This window comes from Erithacus rubecula (genome assembly GCF_903797595.1).
Source record: "Erithacus rubecula genome assembly, chromosome: 3".
NCBI classification, from domain to species: domain Eukaryota; kingdom Metazoa; phylum Chordata; class Aves; order Passeriformes; family Muscicapidae; genus Erithacus; species Erithacus rubecula.
This window is the reverse complement of record NC_136689.1, coordinates 83,281,108-83,302,177: the sequence shown is the minus strand read 5'-3', so window position 1 is coordinate 83,302,177 and position 21,070 is coordinate 83,281,108. Positions and strand designations below refer to the sequence as shown.

The 21,070-nt window shown below is 38.2% G+C and overlaps 1 protein-coding gene across 9 annotated transcripts in view; it reads right to left on the bottom strand.

Annotated features, from left to right (window-relative positions):
• Nucleotides 1-21,070, bottom strand: part of FHOD3 (formin homology 2 domain containing 3) — a 428,715-nt gene that overhangs the window by 125,654 nt on the left and 281,991 nt on the right. For 7 of the 9 annotated variants that reach the window (XR_013773704.1, XM_079301479.1, XM_079301473.1 and 4 more), the window contains exons 14-16: nt 17,723-17,848; nt 7,215-7,349; nt 3,909-3,959 (exon numbers count right to left, since the gene is read on the bottom strand). Coding sequence is in view for 8 of the 9 variants with exons in the window: in XM_079301479.1 (XP_079157605.1) it covers nt 3,909-3,959; nt 7,215-7,349; nt 17,723-17,848 (312 nt within the window). In the remaining variant the exon portion in view is untranslated. The remainder of the gene's footprint in view (nt 1-3,908; nt 3,960-7,214; nt 7,350-17,722; nt 17,849-21,070) is intronic. The other 2 variants (XM_079301474.1, XM_079301478.1) reach the window with 1 other exon arrangement.

Here is a 21,070-nt window from a genome sequence, read left to right as displayed (position 1 = left end):
AATACAGATGGAAATTGCCAAAATCTGAGACTTTCTGTTAAGGAGAAGAAAATGCAGCAGACAAAAACAGATCTTCCTGAAAATAATACCAATAATAAACGTTTGGATAGACTATCTAGAGATTCTGAACCTGCTTCTTTTTGCTCTGAGAGCAATGCACTGGAATTCACTTTGTTCTCTCCAGAGCCTATAATGGAAAGTTTCTTTTTTTTATTCTGAAAAATTTCTCTGCCGGACTCAGACATCCAATAGCTTGTACCTGACGTCACATGTAGTTTATTCATCAAAGTCACTTTAAAAGAACAAAGATACATCTGTTTTGCATTTTAGGCAGGCAGAACTCACTAACTGTTTATTAAGACCAGCTACCAATCATATTCTTCATAGTATGCTTTATACATTTCGACCAAAATAACTTTTAAATATGTGCCTGTTCCAGATGTCTGCTAATTTTATCCACCGTTATTTGCTAAGGAATAAATTCATGAATACAGCTGGATTGGGCTTTAGACTGTTTGCCTTATCCACAAGTGAGCTGTTAAACAGGTTAATCAAGACTACTGCTTATGTCCCTGAAACACTCTGGCCATTCCTTATAACACACTGTTGTAAACACTTCATAACAGGGAACACCTCTCATCCCCACTTCTGCATCACTGACAGCCCAAATTAGTGTAAGAGGGTGCAGAAAAAGCAGGCAGGATAAAGAAGTCAGCCCTATGTGGTAACAAACATGCTTAGTACATATGCTAGCCACACACACATGCACATTTGCAAACATCCACATAGAGCACAGAAAAGTGTCTTTGAAGAGCAGTCCTTGTGTTTTCAGAGGCAATTTGCCTTATTGCAAACAGCAATAATGAAGAACAAACTCATTTTCTTTTATTCCTCCAGAGGTATGCACAGGCTTTGAACAAATTCTGCAAGAAAAAGAACCCCTACAGACTCTGGATGAAAATATAACAAGCTACATACTTGCATGGTTATAAAATAGGAACTGTTTACAGTTCTAACATGAAGCCAATTTTGGAGACTGAATCTTGCCTTTTCAATAGAGGGGGAAGCATTTCTCTGGCATCAACATGATGTTTTGTTACAGCTCATGGAGCCACTCTTTCCTGGCATGCTGGTCTCTCACATACGGTGCCTTCCACCTCCTCACAAGCAGAGCAGGTGGCACTCCAGACTCATGAGGAGCCATTCAAATTGATCACTTGGCACCAGCAGGTACAGCCCAGCTGGCTGCTGCCAAGGGGGTTCTGCAGTTTGCCAACAAACTACAACAAAGATCTGAATGGATCCTTCTATAATGGGACGAGATACGATGTTTTATTGTCCTCAGTTCTTTTCAGGTGCTTTAACATTTTCTGTAGCTTCATCCTCTGCCTCCAACCAGCAAAGCAGAGACTATCACCAAAAGGTGACTTTTCAAAATGCATCTGATTATTATACTGAAATAAAAAAGGGAACCAGAACAGCAACTCCATTGGCAGCACATCAGCAGAACTAGTAATCAAATGGGAAGCTTAATAAATAGGTATTACTGAGAAATAAAAAAAAAAAAAAAAAAAAAAAAAAGTTCAAGAATCAGTTATTAACTCTTCACACTTGATAAATGACATTATTTAGGTTATTTTTTGTTTCTGACAAATATCTTAATAATGAATGAATATTAGCAGCTGATTTGCAAGGTCTCATAGACCAGAATCTAAAGGAGTTGAAAGGATGAGCCACCACAGGATTGACAAACTGCCCTTGTATATGCTGTCATATTCTTTTAAACCTGCAGACATCATCTCAGCTATGCTGATTCTTCTTTGTATACAATGAGCCAAAAGTTTATGCTTATCTATTTGGTATTTCTCATTAGCATAACACTGGATTTATCATCTTCAAGTAGATGAAATTATCATTTCGAGTTCTCTAGGTATCTGAGTAATGCCCCAAGGGCAACTGAAAATATCAATGTAGCAACAAAGTAATGGAGGTGGGGAGCATTTGAACTGTACCACCAGAGAGAGCTTGGGAGGTCACCTTCCTTGGTTTTATTCTTTAATTACCACTGGAAAACATCCAACCAAGCAAGGGGAAAAGACCTCAAATCATTGAGCAGCAAGAACTGATATGGAGAAAACATAAATATCTAGTAAAAACTAGGATTTTAGGCATCTTGACTATAGGATTTTCTTACAGTCTATGCACTTTCCTAAAACAAGTTAACATGCATCTTCCTATAGGAAATAAAACTTCATTTGTGCACAGGTGTTTGTAAAAATGTAGTTACAGAATGCTGATGCAATGGACCACTGGTGCAAGACTTCATTTGCAGAAGTTTTCTCCCATATTTATGTGCTGTCAAAGCAAACATGTCTTTCCTCTCTATGAGTAGGAACTGATAGTTTGACATCTCAGTTCAAAAAAGCCCTTAAGGACAACAAAACATTACTAATGAATGGTGAAATAGTCTCAGATTGCACAGCAGTGATGGTGAACACTTCCCCAAAAATACTCCCATTGGCATTTTCCCTTACCACTTGAAAGTTCTGGAGAATTCACTTGTAATTTGTTTCAAAACTTAGAGATGAGCATGCTCACTGGAAAAAGGTTTTACTCAGCTTAAATCAGTGTATGATGCTCAGATGGACTTAATTTCAGAAAATGCTTTAAACTATTTGTAATTGTTTTGACTGGAAGTGCAATGGAAAGCCCATCCACCTTTTCTTACTCTTAGAGAGGTTAAATAATTTTTAATATTAGCTACTTCAGCCTCAACATACAAAACTCCAGTATGCAGAAACAGTCTCCTGTATGATAATTCTGTGTAAAAAATTCAAAACACAAAAGCATAAAAAAAAAAACCCCAAAAGACAAGTAAAAACACAGCAATACAATGATTTTTGAGATGGCTGCACTCTTATTTTGATAATATAATTCTTACTCTTGACAATTCCAAATTATCTCCAGAGAGTAACCTCAAGAGGATCATAAAAGCAGAACTGAAGCACTCTGGATGATTTTTCATCTATTTGTACAATAACTCGCATATTTTCCAGGTAAAAACAAGCACTCCCTCCAGGATGCAATTACAGGCAGAGGTAGAGATGAAGCTACTGAAAGGCAAAAGTCCTTAATTGAGTATACCTTGAAAAATATGGTTTCATAAGCACATACTTCCCAGCCTAGCCCAGACTTTCTAAACTTGTCCATTGAATTTAAAAAAACAAAAAACAAAATAAAATAAAAAAAAACCAAAAAAACAAACAAACCAAAAAACAAAACAAAACAAAACAAAACAAGGAAAAAGAAAACCCATACCCTCAGCCCTTTTAAATATGCTATTTAAATAAAACAAAAACAATGCCCCAATGATAAACACTGCTAAGCTTTGTAATTTACTTGCTGATCTTTAAAGAGATCGTCAAAGAAAACTTGGCATTGAAAGATAAAAATATGCTGAGAGTGGGTCAAACTGTTTCTATCAGCCTGTCACTGCAGTTTTGCAATGCTTGTGACCCCAATTTCCTTTATCCTCAGTTGCCTTTTCTGACCCTCCAAAAAGCTTGGGACCCACTGGGTGAAAAAGACAGGCTTACTCAATTTATAACTCTACTAAATCTGGGTAAATTTCTGAGGCAAATGGGGTAAGCTTATTTCCCACACAAATAGATAAAGGATCATCAATCATCCTTAAACATTCTTACTGCTCTTCATTTATTGCTGTGCTTACAGATGGACTTCATTCTGCTCTTTAACAACTTCTTTCTGATAGAAGTCTTTTGGAATAAAAGTGTTTTGTGTAAGCAGAGTTAAAAATGCAAATATATGACAGCTCCACAGTAAAGAATATAGGAAGTTCAAACAACCAGAGGGAAGGATAGGGAAGGATGGATGCATGAAATACAAACCTCTCTTCTCTTGCTTGTCTTAGTTCTTCTCTTTTGTCTAAATAATCACGGCTAGAAAGAGAATTACAGTAAATTGCAGAAGAAACCAGAAGAAAAAGGTAAGTTATAGAAGTAAAAGTACAGTAGGAGAAACCAAGAGTGGTAAACACAAACTGATGGGAGATAATGAAGGCTGTTGTCAAAAGAACTGTTTGCTTTTGCAAAAATTGCTGAAAAGTGGATACACATATCCATACATACACAATCAGATACGTAGTTTGGAAGGTCATTAAAAGTAATTACAAAAAACCTTCAAAAAGTGAAAAACTTGAAGCATGCTATGAAACCTGTCATCTGAAATGAGATTCAATCAACTGTACTTATCCATAGTGAGCAGGCACATGAGTGCTATTCAGCCATCCCTCGTTTGTTCCATCTCAGAATGCACCAAGACAGTGACTGCAGCCCCTGGCAGCATAGACTGAGGCAGTGAGCAAACCCACTGGCTTTCTTTCCAAGGAACCTTTCCTTAGTGGACTTTAGTTGTCACAGCTGGAAACAGGACAGCAGGCTGCCTTTACTGAGAAGGACAATTCTGCATTCCAAGAGGGTGTGTGCAGCATCACTGGACAGATAACATCCTTTCACTTCCTTATTTTTCACCCTGAGTTTTAGATAAAAAACTCCTTTTATGTCAGCTGCCACTCCCACAGATCCTCAAATAACCCATATATTTAACTTTTGCCAAGTCAAGTTTGTTGGATGGTTGAATACTATGATTTTGAACAGACCTGCCACATCCACAAACATGGATGCAAATCTAACTCGGAGCACAGCAGAAGCCAGTGAACGTCTCAATATCACAGCAAAATGTTTCCTTAAAATATATTTTTAATACTTAGTTGAATGGTCAACAGAACTAATGAGACCTTCACCTTATCTGCTAGATTCTTTCACAATGTAAGATGTGAGTACCAGAAAGTTTTTCAGAACTACTCCTTTTATTAATAACTCCTTTTTTCCCCCTCTTTATATTGTGTTATTAAATAAATTGCTTATCATCTAGTATACCAACAGCTATCAAACATCTGCTTGCAAGTGCTCTTCAAAAGTCCTTTAACAGGGAGCACACATTACTGTTTCAGGACATCCCCACAAACTTTGAATTCTGAACTGGTTATACTGTTACAGTATTTTAAAAGTATTCCAGGAAATCTTCAGCAGGCAAACTTTAACATTACTCTTTCCCCTCTGACAACTTTCACTATTCCCTACAGCTGAAAAATAGACACTTTATTTTAGGACATATTGTTCTATATATGCAGTGGGTACTGTAGTCCTTCTACTGACAAAAATGTTAATTCTGCAAAGTATTCCTTTGCTTAGCAGTAGCTTATGAAGCTTTGTAGCTCCTCTCCTAATCCTCCAGCTCTTTCACAACTAGTGATGCTCTCCTTTAAATTATCCTCAATTTGTCAATAATAGTGCCAGAACCTACTGCAATGTTCTTGAGGCAGAGTTGGAAAGAATGAGATAACAAATGAGTCATGATGGTAAATCCAGTACAGCTCACGAGTTTAAAGGCTGAATTGCAAGTGCTATTTTTAATCAAAAATACATCTTCAGAGACTGGGTTTCTAGCCAGACTGATGATATGATAATGAAATCCCAGGAACTCTTATGAAACTGCCCATGACTGCTTGCTGTGACTTTGTCTTCCTCCTGCCAGACTGTTTAATCAACTGGGATGCTGTCTGTTTGTGAAGTCTGGTGGCTTTGGAGACCCTCTGCTCAAACAAAAGTTGTAACTTTTGAGTGATCACAAAACTCAAATCCAAAAGATGAAAACATTGGGAATTGAAAAATAATCTTAAATATAAAGCACAATCATGACATCCAGTTAATCAATTTCTGACTCTGAAATAAAGGGATGAAAATGGACATTTTGAATTTTTTTTCTGACTTTAGGAAACTTCTTTTAGTGACAGAACAACTACTGTAGCCAACCTCTACTGAAATGTGCAGATCTGTTATTCAAACAGGCCAATCTGCCAAATGCCCTGTTGGCTTTTTCGGCCTGGGAGTTTCCTTTCTGAAAGATCATGTTGGCTGTCCATGGCATCCTGCTGCAGTCTGATGATACCACTTAGAGGGAGAGTTTTTGGAAGAGGCTGGAAGACTGCAACCTTATTGTTTCTGTTTCAGGAGAACTTGGGCAGCTGTTGGCTGCTAAAGATCCTATTATGGTGCTCTTCCACCTTCCCTCTGCCTCTTATTTCCTTCTAAACTAGCTATCTTCTGGAGCCAGGAGGATATCAATCAACCACTCGTGAGTTACTCCTCTTTCCAAATTCACAGAATCACAGCTTGTTTCTACTTCTTACTAAAGGGATGATTACAGTGAAAACAATCCTGCATACTAATAAACAAGTTAACATGAAACCCTCTGCCATCTTTTCCATAACTACCGATTCTAAGGCTGCAAAACATTTACATTACCATTCTTTAAGTGACTACATTATGTCTTTCAACTACTAAAAATAGCTTTGCTTTTCTCTCCTGTCTTTGAGGAAACAAATTGATTTCTTAGCGTGCACTCTTCAGACTGAAGGCAAGCAATTTCAGGTACAGATTCCATATCCATCCTTGGCCCACTGCAGTCTTTGTTAATGTTTCTGCTGGGATTTCTAGGCATGGACTGAAGAGGTTGAGGGGGCTTGTCTCTTACTATCCTCAGGCAGCACACCCTGGGATCCCACATCACACAGTATTTTCTCACATGTGAAAATGTGAAGTACTGCATTCAGCTACAACATTTGTCTGGCCAAAATTTGAACAGTTACTTTGGTCATTACCTTCTGTCAGCTGTTGATGCCAAAGGAAGAGACACATGTTCAGAAATGCAGGAAGAAGTAGTTAAAAACCACTGTGATACAGCAAGACATTTCTACTTCGCATAACTTAAAAGCAAAAAGATGCTTCAGTGCTGTTCCTTCCTCTCTTCTTCATACCTTTGTCCCACTGTTTCACCTTCAAGTCCTATGCCTCACTGAGATTATAATTTGGTGAGTATACTAGCTAATAAAACCCAGCCTCTGTACATACCCAGACAGTGTAATTGGTTGCCTTTAAAAAAGTAGATTTTTTTATTAAATGCCAAAATTTGTGATGTGTTTAATCTATCGGTTTTTAAGATACTTCAATCAAGAAAAGTATCTAAAGAGACAAACTATTCAACAATTCAATTATTTTGCAGTTGAATGTCTCAATGATTGGTCAATATATCACACATCAAAGCAAGATATTGAGAGCAAATTTGGGTCCTACTTGAATTTGTTTCTTTCTTCACGTTCTATCCTTTGCAACCTTTCTTCTCTCTCCTGACGCCGTCTTTCTCTTTCTGCTGCCAAGGACTCCTGGTGCTGCCGAAAAGATGATGTAAGGAGACCACCCAAAGCTGGCCTGCAGAAAAGGAAGATCAGATTTCTCAGTGACACTTTTATTGATTATACTAGCAAAAAATGAGTAGCAATCATTCAGCAAGTAACATAATCCCAACCAGTAGACTGACATGGCAATATTTATGTATGGATCTTTCAAAGCATAGGCTCAGTGTCTTCTTGCTAAATTGATTATAGATTCTGTGATGAGCTGAACAAAAACAAATTGGGTAGGCTTCCTAAAAAACCTAATTTTTGAAGCACAAATAAAGCATGTGTAAATTTTTTTCAGTTTATTTGAACTGCAATATTACCTAATTTTTTTTTTTTTTTAAACTTTATAATCCTGTTAACAGAAAAGCTGAATCCCATAATGGATTTTTGGAATTTTAAAGAAAAAAACTGTCATAAACAAATGTGTCACAAACAACTGAGAATCCTCTATACAGAAAAACTAAAGTAAAGGAAGATGTCACAAGTGCCCTAGAGAATTCAAAGATTCTCTTAAGTATCAGTTGTATTTTTCTTTTATACTATTGTATTAATAATTTGATATAATAAATTTGATTATCATGATTTCCCTGCTGCATATGATGAGCAAGATGAATTTCATATTAAAACATACCAGTAAAACACAAGGGGACAGTCTTCTCAAACTATTCTTGAAAACTAGTAGGAATGATGGCCTCTACAGTAAAGACTTTTCAAATATATAAAGCTCTATTTACATTCACTTATAGTTTGGTGTTGACATAAGATTTTTTAAATTGGCTTTACTATAAGCAGTATTTTGTCTGGGAGACTGGGTCCTCTTACACAACCTTCCCCCAACATGGTGGTATGAGCAAATGTGTCTTTCTTTCTGTCTTTTAGACAGGAAAAAAAAAATCTGTATTGTTCAGGGTAGCTTTATACAGATGCACACTGATTGAATTAGACTGATAAAATCAAAAAGACATAACTCATGTAGAGTGGTTTCTGTGCATTGTTGTAACATGAGTTTTGCAATGAAAGGATTAATGAGGGAAATAGATACTGCCTTTTGTGTAAAAAGAAACTAAACCCTGCCTGCCTAGAGGAAGGTTCCATAACCAGTAATGCAAACTTGAATAAATTTTCCTTGTTTTTAAGAACTCAGACCCTTTCCCTTATTTATTTACTTGCCTATGGCTGCACAGCATAGGCATTTAGCATAATGGCACCAGTTCACTAGTGAAAATAGGTGGAAAATAAGACAAAAATATTAATGAAAACCTATCTTCCCCCAGTGTCTATGTCTGTACAAGCAGGAACACCACAAAACATAGCCATTTCAGCCCCACTGGCAGCAGGGCAGCATGAATATAATGTCAATAATTTCGATAAATTGAATTTCAATATGTCACATCCCACCCACATAAACATTACATAAGATGGTATAAAACTTGATATTCTGTAAGAGTCCCTGCTGGCACTCCTCCAAAGCTACAGTATCAATGCTGGATCACACTCAAAACCATAAAAATCTCTAATATGCTTCAGCAGTAAGAAAAAGGGGGGAAAAATACTCAAACCCTGACAGTCAAGTACGTGTGGTGAATTTTCCCTTGAGCGTATTTTAAATTTATTTTAACTTTTGACCTCTTAGTGCATGTTGCAAGAGAGAGCTCTCAGCAGAAACAGTAGCACTACTGTACTAAAATTCAAAAGTTAGAGCTCCATCTCTATAGTAGCATGAAAAACCATGGCTATATGGTTGGATGTAACATCAGAAACTACTCTTGGAAGGGGAAAAATGAACACTGCCTCTATGTGAAGAGATACTGAAATTAACTGTGAGAGATGGCAAAAGAGGGTCCCTATCAAGTCTGTTTTTATCTGTTTTGTATATTTAGCTTGATATCCCATCCTGCCCAGTTGCCATGAAGTCTGCAAACTCCATTTAGAGTTAAAGGCTTAAAAGAAGACTGAGGAAAATTAAGGGGAAGAATGGGGTGATGCTGAGAGACTAAAAGAGTGATTGTAGATCTGCACATCATCTAGCAGGTTGGAGCCTTCAGCTCTGACTGTGCTCTTTGAGGCCTTACAATAAATGCACATTCTTATGCAGGGGATTACAGGGAAATCACATGTAGATGCACAGCTTAGTCCTGCAGATGGGATTCTAAGATAACATTGGTATTAAAATACCTCCCCATACTAAAACACCTTGTTTGGTGGTTTGATCTAGCATAGTCTGGCAAGCATTGCTCACTGGGCTAAAATGTGCAGATGTATGAAGAGCAGCACCACAATCTAAATACAAGATCCACAGTTGTATGCCCAGAAGAAAAGCCAGTGACTGAAGAACTGAGAATGAATCAAATCAACAATAATTATCAAAACCTGGAATTTCCATGTTTCTCACTGGTTATGAGTTCATACTTCAGCTGAATTGCAAGCTGCAGTATAGTGTGCACACACATCCTGGGTTCAGCTCCTTTGTCCCAAACACAGCCATATGCTGTACAAGTTTGTTGCATGAAGTGGTCAAATCTAAAAGCCAAAGCTGCTAGAAGGTTCAGCACACAGAGACCGTAATTAAACAGACAGGAACACAGTCAGCTGACCCCTTGTGTGATAGTGACTCTTTAATGTACAAATAGTCAAGGTTTTGGGTCTCCTGTTACATTTAGGAAAGGACAGGCAAAGAAACAGCACTGCTACAGCTGAGTTAGTGCTCTCTCAGTTGTTACACCCTTTCAACCACACACATCTGCCTTGGCGGGGACCACACCTCACACCAAACACTGAGACCAGCTGCCTTGTGGAGCCTCATAAACTCACTGCTGCTATCAGACACCACAGCCCAACTGGTGTTTGGGTGCACCATACTCTTTCTAATGTGAACTGCAACTGTAAATGCACAGTTTTAACACAGTTTGTAAATTCTATTGGTAATTTTCTACATGTGCATAAACTAAAGCTGGAGTAAGCAGGTTATGTTCAGGGTGTACAAACCTATAAAGCTGCCAGAGGGAAAGCAAGCATTAAAAGGTTTTCCTCAAACATTCTAAACAATTTGAAAAGGGATCTGTCCATGTACAGTTTGCAGACAAAATCTGACTTTTGTTTCTGCATTTCTCTGGCAGTAACACTTAAAGTAAATGTTCCCTTTCAGTGAACACACACTTGAATTGCAAATGGCAGCATGACTGGCCAAACCAGCTGGTGGGAAGGCTTGGGCTGAGCCTTTGGGTAATTTTGTTGCTTTGATGCTGTTTGAAGGGTGACAGTGCCTTCAGGCCTCATGAATTTTTAGGTCTTATTGCTGCAGGCTGTATTTTAAAAATGGAAAAGCAAGAGAAAGGCTAAAAAAACTTCTGGCATTGAATCAAAGGTGATAAGAGATTTTAACAGTAAAGAGGATGTGAATTCTCAATGAAAGCATAATAGAGTGATCACTCACAAAATGAGGTTATAGCTAATATATACCAGCATTTTAGTGCTGGTGTCATATGTTACCAGCTGGTAATATCAACCATTTGTTCAGCTCCACAAATACAATCCAGAAGGATGCTTATTCTGACTACTATTTTTAGTCTTGTAGAGAATGCAAGGCTATTAAGAATGGGCTGTTAATATAAAAAATGTTAAGAAAAGCTTTCTTATGCCTGCTGTTAAAACCAGTAAAAGCTAAACAAGCTGTGTTATTACTTTCTCATTCCAGAAAGAAAATACACAACAACAAAGCATCTAGGTCTGTAGATTTGTCAGTAGAGCTCCTCACCACATCAGGACACAGGGCCAAAGAGGTCATTAGTAATTTATCTTACTGGAAGAAGAGATAGGAAAAGGAAAGAATAGAGGGGAAAAAAAAGAGGAAAAAAAAAGGCAAAACATACATGAAGAGCATAGGATATGAAGCCAAAATGTTGACTGTAGACCAAAGCTCTTTGAAAGAAAAATTCAGCTAGCCTGACCTACAGCATTTAACACAGCAGTGAATTAGTAATCATTATTATAAACCCAAATTGAGGCAGACACAAGATCTATCACACCTTTTTGCAAGTTCTTGCAGTTTTCTGAAAATACTTCATCATGGACTATACACTGTGAAGGGGATTATGTGCCCTGAATTATTTTAATCTTGTTGCAAACTGAAAAAAAATATTTTTTGTCTTTCTGAAAGCAAAACTGAAATTCTGAACTTCAAATGTTCATCATTCACATAAGTTCAGAGGTACTCTTTCATGGCTGTTTTTTACTCTGCTTAGTTGAATTTTTTAAATTTGCCAAATAGAAGTGGTTATCTACAGGAAGAATATAAAATAAAAATGTATATTTTTAAGAGCTAAAAAAAATTAACAGATGACTTATGAGAGGAAATCCTTTAGGTCACAAGGTTAATATTCAGGATTGTCTTTAATACTACTTGGGGCAGAGTCATTAATAACTTTAAAAAGGAAGCACTAATTACCTGATTTTGCAAAGTGCTCCTGTTCTACAGGCATGGGAATGCTACAGGGAGGGTACAACAGTCGAAAGCTCCTACTCAGGCCTTAAGTAACTCTAAATGTCTCTTGGCTTTAACAAAATAAATCCACTTTCCAGCTTAGAAAGAGACAAAAAGGGAGGCAAAGCTGCCAAGAGCCATATTGCTTTTCACAGTTAAAGAAACTCCCTGTGTGTTATGTCTCCCTACATGACACGGCAAATTCAAAAGCATGTTGATATAAGACTTTGCAAACAGACTAAACATTACTTAAGGAATCTTTACAAAACTTCTCTCAAAAATAAACAGAAAATTGAGAGCTAAAAATACTGACTAATGCTTCCTTTAAGAAAGAAACTTGAGAATGACCAAGAGAAGAATGGATTAATGTTAGACTTTTAAGCGGAACAGGGACTACCCAAATTAGAGCTACAGCAGGACAGAGCTGCACAGAGACTGGGCAATGCACAGGCACTTTCTACATACATTCTCCTCTTCCAGCTGACCTGTGCAGCTTTTGCACTGTGCTTGTCTTTCTCCAGCCTGCAGCTTCTCATCCTCATGTGATTGCACCTTGCCTGGAAGTGACTTGCAGAGCCCAGGTGTAGATCCAGGTTAGGGTGGGTGTGCCCTGAGCAGCAGCACTGCACAGGCGTGTTCAGCCAGCAACACTGCAGTCTGAAACCATAACCAGTTCATGCTTCTGTTTAAATATATGCCCTAGGATGAAGTGCACAAAGCTGCAATCAAGAATATTGCTTACACAGTAGTTCGACAAGCAGCTAGGCCAGTGCAAGCCACCACTGCTTCCCAAACTGTAAATCATCAAGTAATTCCTAAGGTCATTTTCCCTCTTAAAATCTTAGCAATAAAGTTGAGGCTTTTGCCCTGGGCTACTATTATCAGCTACCAAGCTATCCAGTCCTCATTATGTTACTCAGAGTGAGAGAAGTGTTTGGCAGTTACCACAAGGAAAAATTGCCACGATCTCTAGTCTGAGAGCCCAGAAGTACACACAGAAAGAACAGAAAGCCAAGGAAAGAGGAGCAGTTCTTGGGACAACAGCAGCTTTGTAGGCTGCATAGCAGGTTTTGTTTCATAGGTTTCTGTTTTACCTTAGTGCTAAACAGCTGGAGTAAGGGAACTGCAGAGCACAAATCAGTGATAAATGGCTAACCAAAAAGAAAAAAAAAATAAAAGAAATAACCTGCCAAGAAGCTTCATCCAGAAGTATCTCCCTGGTGTTGCCAATTACTGAGAACTTTAATTTTAGTAGAAAATCTAACTGAAAAGCTGTTTGGCATTCTCAAGCAGTTTTTTTGGTTTTTTTTTTTTTTTTTTTTTTTTTTTTTTTTTTTTTTTGGTTTAAATAGAGAAATTTAAAAGAAAGCACCAGATTTCCAGCAAATCACTATTTCAGGCACCTAGAAAGGGAATAAAACTCAAAAGAAGAGTATCTGCAGACTTTTGCTGCACTTTATGGTTATACTTCAGGTATGGTGTTTAAGTGTCAGAGGAGAAAAAACCACCTATATTCTAGGAACGCTAATCTCACTGTCTGTTTTAGAAGTAAATATTTGAAGGTACATTTCCTTGAAAGATATAGAAGAAAATGGAAATGAACACTCAATATTCAAGGCACTGCATCACAGGACCCCAAGGTAATGTATTGCTGTAGATCACAAAGCAAGTGAGATGGAAAACATATTAAAGAATGTGAAATATATTTAGTATTAATATATTAATATTAAAGCCTATTTTCTAACGCTCTGGAAAAGCTGGAGATGCTTCAAACAGGAATAATCTGCAAACACCACTGCAGGCCTTTACCAGGCTTGAAGATTTGGAAGAACTTCTGAGGGACCAGCCAGAGGTGGAGACTAAGTTCACAGTGACTGGCCAAGAGCCTCAAGAAGTGGAGATTTGTGAGCTGAACTTTCTGGCATTTGATTTAACAGATAGAGGTGAGACCATGAACTCCTGTTCCTTTGGCAAGCAGTGCCCTAAGAAGGTTTTCTGAGCTAGGCTGACTGTACTACTGTTTGACTCTCAGGCCCAGGGGGAACCATCTCCTGGCAAATGAATCAGAAGAAACCCACCCTGGCAAACACACCAGCAGGATATTTTTCTGGTAGTGGAATGAATTTAAGCTGGTGCTGAATTTAGGATCTCTTGCCTTACAAGTTACACTCCTTCATGATCTCCTCTAAGGATGGCCATGATCAACAATGCAAACACTTCACCACCAAAAGGACACTATGAGGGGGTGTGAAGCTTTGCAAGTAACAAGTTTGATGTCCAGTGGCAGACTGCAGGCTGCAGTTTCAATTTGAGTGACTGTCTTAGATTCAGAGCCTGACAAAGCAGTCTGGCTAGATAGAAATACCCTAGGTGTGAGCATAAGGCATGGAAATACAGACAAGTCTTACAACACCTTCTGCCCCCAGGCAAGGTGCCAACTTGGAGGGACAGAAAAATGCTTTTCTCCCTGATATGTTTCAGTCATGTACTGCTCTTCCCCTTTGTTATTAGAATCTGTGATGTTATGAGAGTGATTTTTTATTTTTTAATAACTGGGGAGAAAGATTTAAGTTGTGAAGAGTGGGAGCAGTGTATTGTGGAGAAAAGTACTCTTTAGCATTAGAAAACAGGCAGACTGGGTTATACTACTTATGCACTAGAAGACATTCACAGAGAGATACAAGAGAACTGCCACACTCCTTCTTCTCTACCAATGAAGGGCTGAACAGAAAGTGCCCTGCAATTTGTCCTCCTTCAGCAGGATTCCCATGGCTGCAATATACACTTCAGAAACATGGCACTCCACAGGGGACCCAGGGAAATGAGAGAGAACAACAGCATTGCAAGGAGCTGCCAAAAGCATGCCGCTGTATTTAGAAACGGTAAAGTAAGCCTTTTCTTTTGCTGTACAATCAGAAATATATAGATTATGTGGATTTCAAAGAAAAAAATCCAGCTACTTTTACACTGACATATATTGCTCTTATGATTCCCTACTGATCTCGGCCACAGAGAGTTTTAAAAGTATGAATGTCAAAATGTCCACCACACTGCTTCTTTCCACCTAAGTTGCAGCTCTTGTTTACATAACAATATGCAGCCAAGGGATTGAAAGGCCCGTCAGGGCAACTGAATGGAGCATGAATCATTGTGCTGGGCACCACTCTAAATTCTGCTTCTTCCTTCCTCTTCACTCTCCAAGGTCAGATAAACAGTACCAGGACCTGCATCTGAAGCTCTTCCCTGCATGATAAAAGACAGGAATCTTTCTGTGAAGGCTTTGCATAACTGTAGCATAAGCTGAAACCAGAAAACACACCTTACAGCTCACCATAGATATGCATCTGTTTCTTATCAAATGTCTTCCTCTCCCCCCCACCCCAAATATTTTAACTTTTTTGGGGTGTTTGAATCAGCATAAATTTTTACCATCAGGAGGGAGAAAATAGTGTTTACATAATCTGAAGCAAACACCATTCATAGAAGACTATGAAAACTCCACAATACTTTCCACTTACTAATTAGTGCCAAGCATTGTGTCATGCACTACATGGCCTACTCTCCAATAAGCAAATTCCATCTGCCAAGCTCTACATGGACATTTCTTCCATGCATATCTTTCAGGACAATGAGATCAAGGAAGGCATCTGCCCTTCTTCAAAGCAGTCAGCTCTTTACAGTTTGCAGAACTATACATCTGCAGTGGCAGCACTCTCAAAAAGAACAAGAAATGCAAAATGGCATCTGAAACTTAATCTTAATTATCTTTAAAGAAACAACTGCATCTATTCTGCAGACAACTCGCAGCTGTGGTGTACACACTTTTTTCACAATTCTCAGAGACTCATATATAAGAAGCATCAGGATGTAACATCCCTCAAATACAAAAATGCAGAAACCCTGTTGAGTTCATGACCTACCATGAATAGCAAGTTGCAAATTTAAACAGGAGTGCAGAGATTTTTATCATGTGAGGTAGAAAGCAGCAAACAACCTGAAGGAAAGACAGGGATGCAACTCTGAGCACTGCGTTCAGTCACTTAGAACATGTAAGAGAGATCTGATGGTTGAAGGTAGAGCACTTTACAGTTTCACAGAAAAAAAAGATGAGGTGTGTTGGCTGAAAGATGCTGCTAGAAAAACTGGCTCCACAATATATAATATTTTGTTAGCAGTGATAATAAATATTGGAATGTTTTCAGGAGAAATCATGTGCTGCCACTTGAAAACACGTGAGAGTATAGGGATCTTTCATTTAGCTTCTGTAAGACCCATTATAGGTCACAACAGATGATTGCAGAACTCCCCCCTGGCCTGACTCTCCATGAATCTGCAAATTTTACAGCTTCATCCTGTGAGGCCAAGGCATTTTGGCTCCAAACCAGCAAGGCACTTAGGCACATGCTGAAATGAAAGCTGGCTCTCTCCGCTGGAGCAGGGCCAGCGCCATCAGCCTTGCAGGACAAGCCCAACCATCTTTAGCCATCTCAGCGTTGACCACTTTGGGATTTCTTTGCCACAGTAGCAATCAGAAGCCTACAAGAGCAGCAGCTTGAAAATCTTAAACTTCCAAAGCAGTGGGAAACTTGTAACTCTTGCTTATCTTGCATCAATTTTGCTGAGGTTAATGGGGGTGAATATGCTGGTGTAGAGTTTTTTATTATGGTTGCACTTGGCAATAATTTCATTGAGATCAGGAAAGACAAATCGAGGCAAGGTACTCCAGGAAGATGAGCAAATGAAAAACAATGCCTTTCTCCAAAGAGAAACTTAATGTAATTACTCACTTGAAAAAAAGGATTAAATTAATACCTCATGGCTAGAAATATATGTATGCTGGAAGAACCTAACTTGAACTATTCTGAGTGGTAGTCTGGAAAAGGATGTGAGGCATCATGTTCAAACATACACACACAAACACACATACATATACAGAAATATCCCAAGGGGTCATTAACAAACATTAACTGGAATACAGAAAAATGATCCTGCAAAAAATCTTAAGTTCAGAAAACAGGGTGGAAGATACAGCTTTTATGAATTAGAGGCCAGTTTGGAAACAAACAATCCCAATTCCATCTGGCCTAATTGGATATTATTTAAATTATTGTACTAAATAATTGAATTAAATTAATTAAAAACTTTTACCTTTTCTTCTTAAAGTCAGCATGACATCCTTTGAAGCTGTCATTTACTCTCAGGTTGTAACAGATTGTCAATTTCTGGTGGTCGAAACCTCTTGCCAAGAATTTCTTTCATGTATCCATAACATTTTCCTATATTTTTTCTTTCCCCTTGTACCTTACATAACTCAAAAGAATATTTTGATTGTTAAATTTTTTTTTTTTTTTGTGGTTTGGGTTTTTATCTCCTTTTAATTTTTTTTTTTAATCAATTTGATAACTGGTAGGTTATTAGGAGTTTGCTTTAGCTACAGCAAATATTTTACTTTTCATGAAATACAATGAGATATATCATGTATTTTCAAGAAAGGACAAAATTATGGCCTAGGAAATTCTGAGCTAAGCACATTTCCAAGATTTTGCAGTTGATTTAAGATGATAGAAGTGAAAATAGATCTATCTGAATTTATTTTTAAAATGGAAATAAAGAAAATGTGTTTTAATTCACCTTTTAATGCTTAGAACAGCTTATGTGTGAAGCAACTCTGCTTTATCCATTTAGGTGGAAGAAACAGGAGATGGATGGAAACACACCCAGCCTTTAACACCAAGTCAGACAGAAAGGCTTGAGAATGAGTGGGAAATGAACACATTTAGATTTTTTCCCATTTTTTTCTCAATGTTAGAAAAAAATCTGGCTAGGAGCTATTTCCAGTACTCATTCAGAACAGCTTGCATTTATCTCCTTCATCCTGTCTGCAAAGGAGCTGTTGTCAAAACACTGATAAATTTACAAACCTGTCCGATTTGGTCTCCTGAGGCGGTGTCAGAGTTGTCCCATAACGAGTAGTGGGTGTTGTAGGGGCACTCACACCAGCATAAGGTCGTGGAGAAGAGTAAGAGCTGCTGCCATAGCTATTGTATCTGAAGAAATGGGGAGAAAAGTAGGAGAAAGGGAGGGACAGAAAGAATCCATCAGCAAACAGTCAAGCAACAGTTAATCCTCTTGTTTATGAGGTGGTAGTGATCCCATACCCCAGAACTTTTCCAGCATTCACCTTCTGAAAATGTTGCTCTATTTCCAAATATGCAACCAATCTTGCACTCTTAATATCAACCATGGCATGAACATACATGATGAAACAGTGAGCTATTGGTATGGAAAATAATGAGAGATTTGAATGGTCCTCCCAAGTGACAACTCAGAACAGGAATACTTGAATTACTGCTCAGTTACTCAGAATTATTAACTGTTCTGGGAGCTGATATCCAGCCATTCAAAAAGGAATCAAACCAGCCCAAGACAGCGCTACTCATATCTACTAAAATTAAGGAAAATGGCAGCACTCCTGAGACATGATCTGAACATGGACATCCATGACTTGCAAATGCTTGCTTTTTAAATGGAAAAGCAACCACATTCTTTTCAATTAAAGCCAGCAGTATTTTCTTTCTCCTCCCCCAACATAAGTAATAGCTTATGTGCCATTTCTTACAATGTCTGTAAAAAATCATCACCATGGTTAAAAAGACATGTCTCCGGAAGCACGGCTTTAGAAATTTCTATCAGCCCTTCTCTCCATTAAAAAACCCCATAAACTCGCTTCACTTCAATGTGAGCTTGCTGATCAAAGAGAAATTGTTTCCAGGACTCCTGGAACGGCCACCTCCCCAGAGTCCCTTCTATCAATGTTTTCATCCTGGCTCCTGCACCGAATAGAAAAGGCAGTTGTATTGCTTTGCTGTGCCTTTTAACCATTGTACCTAAACAGCATTGTCAGGAAAGGACCCTCAGTTTGGGAAAATGTTAATATTTCTCTCTTTAATATTGTTCACAGACAATGCCATTTTCCTACATGGAAAGCATATGATGCATATGGTACTGAAGATTAGTACTCTGCAAGGCCAACTCATCCAAATGACAAAATTTATTTCAGGAAATAGAGAAACATCATTTTCCTTATTATAATTAATAATATATATCCTCCTTCACCGTATCTTTCTCTGCTGCTTCTTCCCTTGCACACATCAGCACTCAGCAATTTCATTCAGCAATTTTACTTGAAAAACCTGGTTGGTTTCCTTCAGCTCCATTTAGCACACTCATCTAGCCATGAAAAATTTCATTCAAAGTTTCAAGCTTCATTCCTTAGGATACAACAGCATTGCTGCCTGCCAAGGCTCATGTTAAAATCAGAGGTTTCAGCTAGGTGCTTTTATAATGGAAGGGATCGTGCCTTAGAGAACATGTCCTCTTGGACAGCAATTTCAGGTTAATGCTTTAGAAAACACTCCCCCTCCATCTGATTTTGAGACACTATACGGACCACCAACAGGGAAATAATGCTGAAAATAAATTCTAACGTGTGTTTCTGAGCCACAAAAGGAATTTTGCAGGAAATAATTGTTATCTGGGCCTTCTTGCTCTAGAAGAAAACTAACTAGAAACTGGAGACAGTGGCCTGCTGGAGGCTCTGTAACTGGACAGAGTGGAGCTTCCCTGGTAGCATAGACCCAGCTTGGGTCTTCTCTCTGACAGGCTCAGTCTAGAAAATGTTCTGATGTGCCTGTACTGAGTAAGAGATGAGAAAACTCTATTGTCCTGTTAAGAACTCAGAACTCATCTGGTATGTTCCTGACACAGAAACCTCCGTTTCCATTTCTATCAACTGCAAGGAGACCTTATCAACCATTGCATGTGCTTTTCTTCACTGCCCTATGAAAAAGCTGACAGAGAGCAGAACCCTTTTTCAGACCAAGGGTTTTCACTTAGTCCAAAGATAACCCTCATGAAAATTGAGATAACACACCTCCTATGGAGTCAGACCAACAACAATTAAAAAAATCAAACTCAGGGGACTGGTCGGGACACAACATCGTATCAAATTCAGAGGAACGGTGAGTTGCTGGAATAGGAACAGGGCAAGACCAGAATAATAGGGTAAGTCTGTATGCTGTACACAAAGTTTATCTTTCTAACCTTCCTGTGGTACTGGCTGTTGCTTCCATTTTCCCTTCTTGTTTCATGTACCAGTGTAGATGCAATAGTCTTATTCAGCAGCATTAACCCTCAAGACATTCTCCTCTTTTAAGGGAATATTACTGACTAAATTGTGTGGGCTTTGCCCTCCTTTTCCTACAAATAAACACAGAAGAATCCCCATCCCCACCCTTGAACCTCTATACTAACTGGAATCAGAAAAGATGGTCAGAGGAAAAAAAAAAAACAACAAAAACATTGCAGAAATATTAAATATTTCAGGATCAGGAGATATTTAGGAATCTACTCTCTAAAGTATATCAACAACAGCAATGAGAGACCAATAAATGAGTGCAAGAGGTCTAAGGGAAAAATGCACCTATGAAGGAAAACACAATTTTAGAGGAATTCCAGTCTTCAAGTTGCAGGTAAAGGAAAAATATGTGAACTAAGCCACTTGTCAGCAACTACTTGGATTTACAGGCTTTTCAGAAAAACAAAAAAAGGGACAAAACACACCCACCTATTAGGAGAAAAAGATTGAAAATTAAAAGGATCAAAGGAATCAAAACATTTGTTCACATGCAGAAAGTCAGAAGGACTGCTGGAGAGAGAAAGAAATAAATACGCATGCAATACAATGTACATTTTCAGCACCTAAGTCCAAGAACACTGACAACTGTGAGACACAGCAAAAAATCTTCAACCTCTTTTCAACGTAATTCTCTATCATTGTTTTTAGTGCTACTTACTGTCAATCTCTTTTACCTGAAAACAGATGAGACAAAACAATTTTTTTTTTTAGTTTAGATGGGTGGAATGGGGAAATTAAAGTTAAAAACTAAAATAAATGCATGAGGAACAAGTAAATTCAACAGATGTTGTGGAGACAAAACTGTCTATTCTGAGTGCTACGTCATCTTTATAGATCTCTTATTACAAGCATGAGCTGACATTGCACATGAGATGGACATGCACTGTAATCAAACAACAAATTTAGGATTTGGCAGTTCAGCCTTTGAAACCAGGACTTCACCCCTGAATTTCAAGTGCTGATCTGACCTGTCTTGCTTTTATAGCAGAAGAGCCCCATTAATTTTCATGAAAACATATCTTCAAATTACATTGCTGTAAATGAGAGCAAAATGGTTCTCCTTTCTGTGATC